Source organism: Chelon labrosus, assembly GCF_963514085.1.
Source record: "Chelon labrosus genome assembly, chromosome: 3".
NCBI lineage: Eukaryota > Metazoa > Chordata > Actinopteri > Mugiliformes > Mugilidae > Chelon > Chelon labrosus.
This window is the reverse complement of record NC_140339.1, coordinates 29027669-29040424: the sequence shown is the minus strand read 5'-3', so window position 1 is coordinate 29040424 and position 12756 is coordinate 29027669. Positions and strand designations below refer to the sequence as shown.

Genomic DNA, 12756 nt, shown 5'->3' with positions numbered 1-12756 from the left:
AGTGTTGGGATTGTAGAAGTTGTTGTTGTAGTTGTTGCAGTTGTAGTTCCAGTTGTGGTAGAAGGTTTTGTGGTTGTAAGTAGATTAGTTGTTGTTGTTTTAGTTGTGGTTGTTGGTTGTTGCGCTGTCGTGCTTGGTTCTGTTACTGTTGTCCTGTGAACTACAGATTTTGTTGTTGTGCTGCATTCTACTGTCGTGCAACACTTCACCTTTATTTCATAATCTAAACAAATGGGTGGGAACTGTTCGTTGTTTTTACAGACGAATCCCACTTGAGTATTACATGTTACTTTCTGTCTCAATTGATCTAGGGGTACCCCTGGATAGCGCACAGCCTGACACCTCACCTCTACTGGATTTTCACAGATTTTATATCCTTTCTCGATAATCCCATTCAAAGTTTCACTGTCTCCACCAAGAGGTCCAAATTGAGGATAATTTATATTTATCCACTGGGACCAGTCACACACTTCTTCTTGACAAGGTGTTGTACTGGGTTTAGTTGTTCCTGAAATTGCAGGTTTTGTTGTCTGGCATGAATCATCGTTACAACACAGAACTCTGACTTGATAATTAAAGCACAAGGCTAGCGGACCTGACTGGTCTTCATTTCGGCATGTCAGCCCATTTGCCAGATCACACTGCACCACTTGTCCCACGTCATCAATGGAGACGTCTGGGAATTTCGCAGCTCTGCATTCAATCTGACTGGGTTGGTCACATATCGTGTGTCCTGCCTCTTTAATCTTTTCGTAGGTTTCATTGTCTCCTCCAGGAGATCCCAGTGTGGGGAAACTAATGTCATACCATGGCGACCATTTACATGGACTACATGGACCTGAGGTAATTTCTGTGGATAGACATAATACAGGTGTTGGTTATGTGGTAAATCTTATATTATACTGTCCTCAGTTTCCAAAATTAACAACATGCACATACCTGGCGTGGTTGTGAAATACAATGTGGTTGAAGATGTAGTCATAGTTGTAGTGGTTGTTGTTGTGGTTATTGGGCATGGGTATAAACGCCTGTCAATGGTACCATTTTTCCCACACACTGCTGTGATGCAGTTACCGTGTCCATCTGTGGTGTTATAAATGGTACTGCCGGTGGGATATTTGTTTCCTTGATATGTGCAAGTACAAGCTGCAAAGAGAGCAGGTGTTTTCTTAACCTATTAACACTTTTATGTACAGTATGTATTTTTACAATCCTCAATCTCTCTAAATCTTTACATACCTTGGGCGTCGTAATGGCACTCGATACTCAGTGAACTACATGTACTTCAAGAGAAAAACAATACAAATTTTGTCAATTTTAATCTCATGGTTTATTTTATATTGTGGAGGTAATATACCTCCATTAATATGTTACCTAAATTTGCACATATAACGTATGCATGGCCTACCATGTATGACAGTTTTCAGTTGTTGGTACTTTGTCCCCATTATTATAGTGTTTTCCTTCTTTACTGTAGCAACCACACTGTTCATTTGAGACACATGTCATTGTATCCTCATCAAAGTATGGCTGAGCCGGAGGGCACTTTGGATAGCAACCTAATCAAAAAGAAACAGCTGTTCATACAGTGCATGAAATTATTAAATTCATGTATACTTGTTCCCTTCCATAGAGCTTCAGAAAAAAAGGAAAATTGAAAAGAATTGAAATACAGAAACCTTATCTCATACCTTCCAAGGCTGGTATTTGTGTTGAACAGCTGCCTGATGGGTTCTTGCAGGTTTTCATGCAAGGGGAACCACATGGCATGTAGTGCCACTCGCATTCACCAGGTGGATTGTAGTAATCACAGAAAAGAGCTGGAAAAATAATAAAACTTGTTTATATAGAAGCCACCCATACAAACCACACCATTAAAATACACTGTGTGTAAATTAATCCCCTCTTACTTTCCTGTTTGATTTTATATCCAACAAAGGTTCAAAAAAGGCAACTGGACTTGTAGAGTTTTTTGAGGAGACGTTTCACCACTCATCCGAGTAGCTTCTTCAGTTCTTGGGGACTGGTGGGAAGTTTGAGGTTTAAATAAGAACTCCTCCTGAAATTTTGTGTGTTATGCTAACAACCAGAAACTGGTGCAGCTAATTTCCATTAACGATTGGGTACTTACCTGTTTTTGAGGGGGGACTGTTTTTGTCCCCCTTCTCTTCCCTATGACTGGTGCTCTAACAACCCTTGTCCATCAGAGGCTCCAGTGTCAAGGTGTGAATGAATAAATCTCAAACTTCCCACCAGTCCCCTAGAACTGAAGAAGCCACTCGGATGAGTGGTGAAACGTCTTCTCAAAAAACTCTACAAGTCCCTTTTTTGAACCTTTGTTGGATATACCATGACCTGGATGACTGAGAACCTTCACAGATATGTTTGATTTTATACTTCTGTTGGAGCCTTTTATAAAGTGTTTTAAAGGTTTAAAAAAGAACACAAAATGCATAAGAGACGAGAGAATATTTATGGAGATTAAATTTTAAATTCCAAAAAGAATAGAATATACATATAAAAATCATTGAAACATTCATTAATACACAGGATTAGATGTAACAATCCCTTGTGCCAAAATCCCAGGCAAAACACATTTAGAGGCCCTGTCCAGCTGAGAAATCCTAACAAACCTACAGTCATATAATATGATGCTTAACCTACAATCTAAATAAACTAAGTAAATACTGCTGGCTTGTATGCCCCATTCAGCAGCTGACGCTAACTCAAACCTTGTGAAATATAAGCTAACCAAATGCTACTGGCTAGCTTAACCTAAAATCTAAATAAACTAAGTAAATGCTGCTGGCTTGTAGGCCCACAAAGCAGCAGAGGATAATTCAAACATTGTGAAACATAAGCTAACCTAACGCTGCTGGCTTGTATGGCCCGCTCAGCAGCTAACCATAGCTACCAAACAATATGAAGACATCGGGAACCTGGCCTAGACAACAGCAGTATGCAGCATGTCATTGGGGTTTTCAAGTGAGCACCTCCCTTCAGTGGTGTTTCGTTAAGTTAAAAAAAAATAAGTAGGAATAAGTGTATATTGAACACAGTGCATAGTGAACTACTGAATGTCAACAAGTTCTTGAAAGGGTATTACTATCTCAAATTGTGGCTTGCTGCAATGATTTTGCATTATTTATAGTGAAAGCTTAGGGGCAGGAAAGAATACATTCAGAAAAGAAGACGTTCTAAGAAGTTTTGTCAAACTACAAAATCATCCTTTGTATTTTGATATAACCTAAATACCCCAATGAAACCGTACTGGCTACCTAGTAGACTAGACTTCTAGACTCCTAGTTGACTACTGCAAGACTATTGTTACTCTGGTAGATATTTAGATATGAAAGGTTATATTTAATGTACCTTATGAATGCCCAATAGATTGTCTTTGTCATTAAAATAGTTAAACTCAGACAAACTGTATGAATTCGGACTACTCACGGCAGATTTTAGGGGTTCTCCAACGTACGCAGATGCCAGCTTGATTACAGGATTCAGCATAAGCAGCCACAGCAGTGCAGAAACACTCACAATCTCCACCGGTGTCACAAGCACAGGAGTCAAACACACATGCGTCATAGTATGGAGTGGGATCCACCTACAGAGAAATGTATAAAGATACGCTAATGAGTTAAACAAGTATAAAAGAACACTTCCTCAACATATAACTTCCATTTCATTACATCTCAATGGCAAACACTGTCATTTTAACTCTGCTCCATATATCTAACAGCTACTGTTACTAATCAAAAAGTAAGATTTTAGTATAGTGCAATTTATGGACTATAAAGCACACTGTTTGAGATTAAATCACCCTTCACCTTGGGGTCTTTTTTGTCTGTTTTGTCTTTCTTTATTATTGTATGTTTTGTTCTGTTTTAAGTTAATTCTTGGGTATCTAACTTTAGTTGTGACTGCGAACATGTCTAAATAAGAATACTGACACTGAATAATTTCACATCTGAAGACTGTATATGCCCAAAACCCTGTCAACATACAGTATATATTCATGTTTCTTGTTTAGAAGTGAAAATATTGCCCAGTGATTAATTTGCTGGTGGTGAAAGTAAATTTATTGTCATTCAAAGTAATTAATCTTTGAGGTTCTATTTAATGGAGAAGTTATAAGCTTTGACTTAACATGACATATTATTTGGTGTTGCATGCAGTGTGAAAAAAGAAGTACTACAACAAAAAAACATGATTTCAAACAAGAACTTACAGTGGAATGGCAGGCAGAGAAGACATCACTTTGTATGATACTGCACTGTTTCTGAGACCATGACTGTCTGTACGGGTTGGTGGTGCAAGGGCTAGTTATGTTGTGAGCATCGGGACAGCTTGGTAAATCCTTCCAGCTGTTACCGAATACCAGGGGGTTTACCACCACAGCATGAGATCTTGTAGTGAAGTCATTATTTGCACTGCTGTCATAGTTGCCACACAATCCACACACATGACCCTGAAAAAGTAAAGTTTCTGATATCACTTTGATCAATAAAGCTGGGTATTTTGTGCTCTTAGCAGTCATATTAAAAACAAAAACCTTAATCCACTGTGTTTCCAGGTTACCTTATATTTTGGGCTGAGTCTGATGAACAAGCTGGTCTTCCTGTCCCACATGAGAATGAGTCCATTGTTGGCTTCAACAACTAAGTAGATGCCCATAGTTCTGTAACTGAATGGAACAGTTTCTTCATTTCCACGTGAAAGCAGCTGGTAACTTCCCTCTGTTAGAACCAGTTCCGCAGTCTGAACAAGGGAAAAGACATCACGTTGTTCCTTAAAAATTGATTGTAGAACAATTTTACAGAAACATCAACTTTTTTCTCATACATTCAGGTACATGCCTTGGTTACAAAGAAACACAAATGAGAAACTTGAGAAAAATAATTATAAAAATGTAACTATTGAATGATTTAAGCCAACTAACAAAACAAGAACAGCTGGATGTGTAAGATGAAATGAAACATTTTCAAAGCTCTGTTGCCTCAAAACACATCTGTCTTTCAATGTAGAGGAAAACGTGTTTTATACGTGTACAAGAGACCAATTGTTTTGATTTTCTCTACATTTTAGAGACATGACATTTAAAAGTTTAGTTTCATCAATGCAAATGGCAAGATAATTGTACTCTTCCTATTTGTATAATGCTTAGTGAAGATGATGAAATGATCATAGTCAACAGTTTTGCCTCTCGAAAAGTTGCCTTTGTCTCGGCACACTTATTGCTTTAAATGGACTGTTTACCCCCAAGAAGATCTTGATGGTCTTGGAGCAGCTGGTTCCTGTGGTTCCGCAGGGAACATTCTCAGTGATCACTCTGAATGTTCCACTACTCTGAGCACTGCCACAGTAGTCCTGAGAGGGGTAGATACACACACGGATACACAAAATAAATTTGTGATTAGTCTCTTGTTGGTTACTCTTTTCCATTTTTGGTCAGAGAAAATGGATATTTGTCTGAAATTAACTAGTTTACACTAAAATATTTAAAAAATATGTTAGATATTGCATTAAATTGCCCAGCAGAATACTTATTGCTGCTTGGACTGCATTAGCACATGCCCATCAGTTACTTCACCATCTGTTTTCATGTGCATTCATACCTGAGTAAGAACGTATTCACAGCTGCCATCAAAAGTGAAGCGCTTCTTATCAAAAGTCATGTAATGTCCAGCACCATAGACGGAGCAGGTTCCATCACACTGGTCAGTGGTGCACTGCCACTTCCTGTCTTTACATGTGCTGAGAATGCATACAGATTAGATAAGATCTGGCTCATAGTAAAAGACGTGGATTTTCTAGCTCTTTTTCATTTAATTTTAATCATGATTCACTTACCAGGTATTACAGTCAACTTTGATGGTCTCTCCAGGCTGATAGGAGACACCATTCTGTAAACAGGGACAGGCCTCTGGCTTGATGCAGCCCCCTTTACCATCAGATACCATCCCAGATGGGCACATGCAGCCAGAGACGCACCCCGTAGACACCTACAGAAAAAGACCACACCTCAAACATGTGGTATGATTTTACACATTTTACAGTAAACATTTTATTTGATGCCACTATCATGATTATCCAAAATAGTCTTTGTTTATCTACTCAGTGCTTGGGAAATTGTGACTTACACAAGCCATGTCCAACGTGTTGCAACTCTTCTCACACTCAATACCCTTTGCATCTGGACTCTTAGCAGAGCAGTTGACATACATCATGGGAGAAGCGCAGGCTGTTGAGAAAAGACACATCTAAAATAAATGACTGTATTCCAAAATCAGTCTTGGTCTTAAAATTCTTTTAAGAACAACCACACCTTGCTGATGGACTAATGTGCACCGCTAAAAATGTCTGAGAAAATGTTGTCAGAGTTAACTGATTTGCTGTGGGGGCGTTTTGTGCCAAAGACTTACTTCATTGCAAAAAGATACAGGTCCAACTCCAGGAATCAGAGAGAGGAGTCTGTAAGTGAGTACTTGCCGATATGAGTGCAAGGTTAAAAGTACTGACCTTCACAACTAAAGATTTGACATTGGCAGGAGCGTATGAGATGGGACTTGCTCTTGAGGTGATAAAGCAGAATGCACAGCAGTGGTCACACAAGTCCTTCAAAGCTAATGCCACTGCAAAAACAGCCACACCGAAAAAAGAGGTATACAGCCATATTACAGATCCACTGGTAAAGGACACTTGCCATGCGACTGCTGTTTCAAGGAGGTGGAATGCTGAGCATGTAAAAAGAAAGGACACATTGCCAAGGCGTGCCGCTCCTGGATGGAAGGGAAAAAATATATGCTATGCACATGTGGATGTCCAAGCTCAGGCACTTGACACTTGGGTGTCTTACTTAGACAGACTGTGTCTCACTGCAAAAGATATTGGACAGGAAACCCAAAGAGATCCTGTGCTGGCAAAAGCCAAAGTACCAGAGGAGGTTCTGCAGTCATACGTCAAGTGATGTTTTGAGCTCACAATAGAAGAGGATTGTGTTCTCAGGGATTTCAGAGTGGTGGTTTCTGAAAATTTACAAAGCAGATTAGTGGCATAGTTACATGACAGCCACTGGGAAATGGTGAAAATGAAAGGCTCTGTCCAGAAGTTTTTTTGATGGCTAACACTCGCTAAGGACATTGAAAATTATGGAAATGGAAATGGAAATGGGCTATGGGTCCATGGGAGAGAATACACCTGGATTTTACAGAGCACAATGAGCAGTTGTGTCTGATTGGTAGGGATGTAATGCTCACTGGCCTGACATAATTCACAAAGAGACCAACACAGCCAGCAAAACTGTTGAGGTTTTAAGAAATCTCTTTGCATCCTACAGGTTGACAGAAGAGGTGGTGACGAACAATGGACCCCAGTTTACTTCCAGTGAATTTGAGTCATTCCTTGAGATGAATGCAGTTCACCTGTTAAGACTTGACAGAGACTTGATAAGACCAGCTTATCAACCAGTCGACGAGTAGGCTGAAAGATTGGTCCAGAACTTCAAATGGTCTCTTGCAAAGAATGAAGCAGCATTGCCATTACAGCATTGTATTGCCAACTGTAATTACTGATGTTTTGGGTGCTGTAACATGTTTGGTGAATGTAAATGGAACATGAGTAAAGAGACATGTAAATCAGATGCTCAATGCAAAGACGAAGAATGTGGCTCCAGAAAAAGACTGAAACAAACATGGAAGCCGACTGGGATCACCATGGTGTCCCAGGAAGTGATGTGAGGGACTCTGACAGTGTTGTCTCTGACCCAACACCAAAGGACTGTCAGAGCTCACGGGAGCCTGACAGAGCTCTGGAAACCTCTTCAAGTTCAGGACGCATGAAGAGGGCAGGAGAAATGTTTGTCCTCCACAATAGCTGGACCTGTGTACTCAAAGTAGTTAAAAAACAAACAACAAAACCAGTTTTTGGGTGTGTCATTACTCATGTGTTTTTTGTCGTTTTGCTTTTTTGGAGTTTATGTAATGTTCACTATAAAAGTGTAATAAAACTAAACAGAAGAGTGTTTTAAACTACAGAGGAGGAGCACGGGGAGGAGCACAATAACATTTACCTGTAAATATGGACAAGTGCTCAAATGGTTCTAAATAATGGGAAACAGGTGTGTGAGAGGACACGTTGACAATGGGTTATTCTGGTGTATAGAATAAAAGTGGATACTTAACCGTGCAGAGACTGCTGTGCATGACAAGTGCTGGTTCCACCCAATGTTTAGTTACTCGTTAACGCCAGAAGAGGGCGGTAATGGAGTTTGGGGATTTTCTCAGGGTATTTGACCACACAGAACATGTCTCGATTTCCCAATGTAAACCAAGGAGGTTAAATACAATACTGTATCAATTACTCCCTGAATGGGCCGCTCAGCTCCCTCTCCATCATGCCAAAGGTAAATCAAATCATAAAATTTTCATTTTTCATACTCTGACCTAGCATGTGACTCATATAAGACAAGTACCTATATGATTATGTGACAAGAAATAAAGTAGCCGTTACATAGTCAAGTGTCACTTACGTGGCTGTACAATAACCTCTCCAATGCAGCGGAGTTTGCCCTCCTTGCAGGTGCTTGAGTGGAAATATGAAAAACACATCAACATACATACAGTGTGACCTTACAGCAGCTGTTAACATATTTGTAATATATTCATTATATCACAAAAAAGACCAAATAATCAAAATCTAAAGAACAACAGTGAAAATTCAAAACCTGCCACTGTTGTCTCCATACCCCAGTAGGTAAGCAATGTCAGTTATAAACAGTTTAAAAACAAAAACAAGAGCAAAACCAATCTATATAGTACAGCGTTTGAACTTACTTTGGTGTTCAAAACATTACACATTGGATCTTTCAGACTAACATACTGACTGTGGCACATGGAAATCAGTGTGAACCTGCCAAACCATATGTAAAATACTGTACAGTATAAGATTTTCATACCACATCACCCCATCCTTGTTGATGACCTCTCCAGGAGGAACCAATGTGCCTTTGTCATAACAGGGACAAGACTTGGATGGGACACACTTCCCAGAGTCATCCATGTAGGTTCCCTCCGCACAGATACAGCCGTCGATGGGTGGGAAGGAGACGTGACAGTTAAGGTCTGTGGAGCCGATGCAGCGGCAAGTGCGACTGTTGGATGTGATGTTGTAGGAGTACACCATGCTGCTGGGGCAGCTTGCATATTTCCCTGAGGGAGGGTCAGACCACAGAATCAGTGAAAAACTGTGAGAATATTGCACTGCAATGGTATTATGATTACTGTTGTTAATGTTGTTATTGTAGAGGAGGGTGCAAGGCTGATAAAGATGATAATGTGTGAAGATGCAAAGTGCTTTTCTACCTATTGGTACTTAACCCAATTTACAGGCACATTTAATTGTTGTCATCTGTTTGTTGGTATGTACAGTTAGGTCAGTATATTTTTGGACAGTGCTTACCAAAACATTATCAAGTTACAGTTTTATAATGAATGTGGAACAAGTGCAGAGTCTCAGCTTTAATTTAACAATGTTCACAAACTAATTGCAGGAAAGATTAAGGAGCTATTCTTTAATACGATATAATAGTTATGCATAGAACTCCTCTGTCTTACTATTTCTCACTACTCACCACAGATGGTGTTCCTCCATCCACTGATCTGGATTCCTGCACCTGCACAGGCATGGACATAGGAGGAGACCGCTGCACACATGCAGTCTTCACTTTTCTCAGAATTACAGCTGTCATACATGCAGTTCTGTGAGAAAACAAAGTAAACCGTGTGAGTTCCAATCAGCTGTCAGGGTACTTGTCAGGTACAGTAAGCAGAGAGATGTCCAGACTTTATCAGTGAGTACCTCTTTATAAGCGTCAGGGCTGATCTCAGAGTGACAGGAGGCAAACACTCCATGAGGGTCAGTCAGCATGGAACACCAGTGCTGGGCGTACTTCTCTGTCATTGACACACAAGGACAGCCATCAGTCATTCTGAAGAACCCACAGTGATAACAGAGAATCCAGCTGTGTCACACCTACCATTTTCTAGACTGAGGCTGCAGGGATTCTCAAAGTTGGGCTGAACATCGGGGCAACCAGCACGTGTCTTCCAGCTGTTGGCAAAACCAGCTGCTGTGGCATCGGTAACACCACTGAGCTTAAGGAAGTCATCAGCTTGGTTGCTGTTGAAGTTCCCACACAAACCTGCAGACAGACACCATCGTATTAATAACAGTACCAATCCTTTTACAGTGTTGATAGCAATATGGCTTCATTGTGTTTCTGTTCATCTAGTTCTAGATTAAGATTAAACCAGATTTAACTCCTTCAACTCATTTGGATTTGCTTGCCAAATCCTGACTGTGTAACTACTATATATTTGATATGTAATTTATATACTGTATCTCATAACTTATATATCTTATAAAACTCTTTATATTAGACTTTATATATACATATAATACATTATATCTCATGCTTAGTCCATATATCTATATTCTAATACATTCTATATCGGTATACATTGTATATCCTGTTAGCCCTATATTTTCTAATTTTTTTCAGTCTGATATTACTTTAGTGTACGTACCACAGGTCTTGGCCTGGTAATCGCTGGTCACTGTGATGTAGAGCTGCATCACTGGCTTTAGCTGCACCTCCAACAGAAGGCCAACAGACGTCTGTACCAGCAGATAGAATGAGGATCCTCCGATGGCAGTGATCCCAACTAGAGGTCAAGAGAAATGTTGGAGGTGAGCTTGTCAAAAAGTGGAAGGTACTTCAGCAGTAGACCCGCAGTCAGGTAGATAGATAGACATGGTCAATTTGTAGGGAAGGGTTGTGTGAAAACAGTCACTGGATGTTTAGAGAAATAAATATAGATATTATAAAATAATGAGAAATGACATTACTGAGCCTATGCCAAAACACAAATTCAGCATGTGCTGTTGAGAAATGTCTTATATAAACTCTCATTGTCTCTCTCCCAAAGCCCTCTTAGTGCTTTTATAAGCGTTTTAATTCATTATTTGCATTATTATCATTCCATATACATGGCAGTCCTTGTTGGTAATGTTGAGCTCCAGAGGTGTGATAGCGACCTGGATGCTGTGTTGTTGCCTGACAAAGACAGGTACAGTGTATCTGTTTTGTTGTACCTGTACAATGACAATAAAGACATTCCATTCTATTCTATTCTAACACGTAGAGTATTACACACCCCAACTTTAACGCTGCATTAATTTTTGTGTAGGAGCTGGTGCTGACCAGTAGGTGTTGCAACTGCATAGATGAGGACATCGTTCTCCACCTGTATTATACTTGCATTTACTGTCAGCCAGTACTGTGAATTATTTCTATAATGAGCCATGGACAGCAGCTCTAACCACAATATGCCATATTTTGTGTCTTATAATATTTCACTTTACAGAATTTAAAAAAAAGGAAGATAGCACACATTTCTACAGTACATTATACTGTATAAACATACTAAAGGATGAAGTCAAAACTGTATTTACAGTAGCAGTTAATGGAGTCAAGAAAGAGATCCTAGTTTGGCCTTCAAAGAAAAAAACTAAGAAGCTTTACAGCAATTCAAGTGTTGTTACACACCTCCCTTCTTCACATTGTTAAATTTGAAAAATATATAGAAAAAAACAGTGTCGTTATAATGTAGCCCGTTGGTGTATGTGTCTTGTTGTACATGCTATGTGTTGGGAGAAAGTCAGGGGTGCATAATGTATAGTGAAACAACTCACCAGCAGAGAAGGGTAACTGAGCATAGATGCCATTCATGAAAACCACACCACTGGGGAGAATAGTGATAACCTTTGTATAGAAGGAAACACAATATTAGTATTGACACATTTACATGATTACTGATTGTAATACAGAAAAACTTTCTGTCTGAAACGGGAGAAGTACATAGGCATGTGTGTGTGTTGAAAGAGAGAATCTGTGTGTTCCACTCACATTAGCCCCTCCAGACAAACCCAGGGTAACAGACTTGAGGCAGGTTTCACTTTCCGTCATGCCACACTGTACCAGTTCTCCCTGTACCACAAACTTGGTTCCACTGCAGTCCTAAACACACATCACACAAAGCTATTCAAACATTTCTGAACTGAACATGCAGTGGAAAATAGGAGAGCAAGCGTGTATTTGTTAGCTGTAGTATGCTGCACAGTTGTGAGCAGCACATATACAAGTAGTGGTTGAAGTTATTATCAGGGGATAATATTAGGGAATTATACAGTATATATTTAATTAAAGCAAACTTTTAAAAGTAGTGAAAATGTTCCATTCATCATTATTTTTATGAAAAAAGAAAGTAATATAAATGTATCACACACTGTATTACATTACTGTATAGTTATTAAAAGATGTATTAGGAAATTTAAAAAGTGACCAGTGTCCAATTAGTTTTAATATTCAAATGAACAGACTGAATATATGGGATGTATAAGAGATTACAAACTCTACTCCATTATTCTTATTATTTTCACTCACACTAACCACAGCCTTCTATCTATATAGCTTTGAACTTGCCATGTCTGAACCATAAGGTTGTGCAGGTGTGGGGTATAACAGCGGTGATTATTGTGTTTCTACCTTAGCCAGAACATAGGAGCAGTCCCCATGAAAGGTGTAGACTTTTTCATCGAAGGTCCTGACGTGAGCTCCTCCGTCCACAGCGCAGGTTCCTGAACAATCCTCTTCTGTACACCTCCAGTGACCGCCCTCACACACACTGTCAATGC

At 39.5% G+C, this 12756-nt stretch overlaps 1 protein-coding gene across 1 annotated transcript in view; it reads right to left on the bottom strand.

The window, feature by feature from the left end:
* LOC311486165 (mucin-2-like) overlaps positions 1-12756 on the bottom strand; it is a gene marked incomplete at its 5' end in the record, with an annotated part of 45693 nt that overhangs the window by 16758 nt on the left and 16179 nt on the right. The window contains 21 exons of the mRNA XM_084541926.1: positions 192-850; positions 940-1146; positions 1240-1283; positions 1409-1559; positions 1692-1820; positions 3451-3607; positions 4232-4471; positions 4582-4761; positions 5260-5370; positions 5619-5757; positions 5854-6005; positions 6144-6244; positions 8531-8583; positions 8957-9209; positions 9632-9758; positions 9859-9953; positions 10037-10201; positions 10587-10724; positions 11755-11824; positions 11969-12079; positions 12608-12746. Of these exons, the coding sequence (XP_084398052.1) occupies positions 192-850; positions 940-1146; positions 1240-1283; positions 1409-1559; positions 1692-1820; positions 3451-3607; positions 4232-4471; positions 4582-4761; positions 5260-5370; positions 5619-5757; positions 5854-6005; positions 6144-6244; positions 8531-8583; positions 8957-9209; positions 9632-9758; positions 9859-9953; positions 10037-10201; positions 10587-10724; positions 11755-11824; positions 11969-12079; positions 12608-12746 (3421 nt within the window). The remainder of the gene's footprint in view (positions 1-191; positions 851-939; positions 1147-1239; positions 1284-1408; positions 1560-1691; positions 1821-3450; positions 3608-4231; positions 4472-4581; positions 4762-5259; positions 5371-5618; positions 5758-5853; positions 6006-6143; positions 6245-8530; positions 8584-8956; positions 9210-9631; positions 9759-9858; positions 9954-10036; positions 10202-10586; positions 10725-11754; positions 11825-11968; positions 12080-12607; positions 12747-12756) is intronic.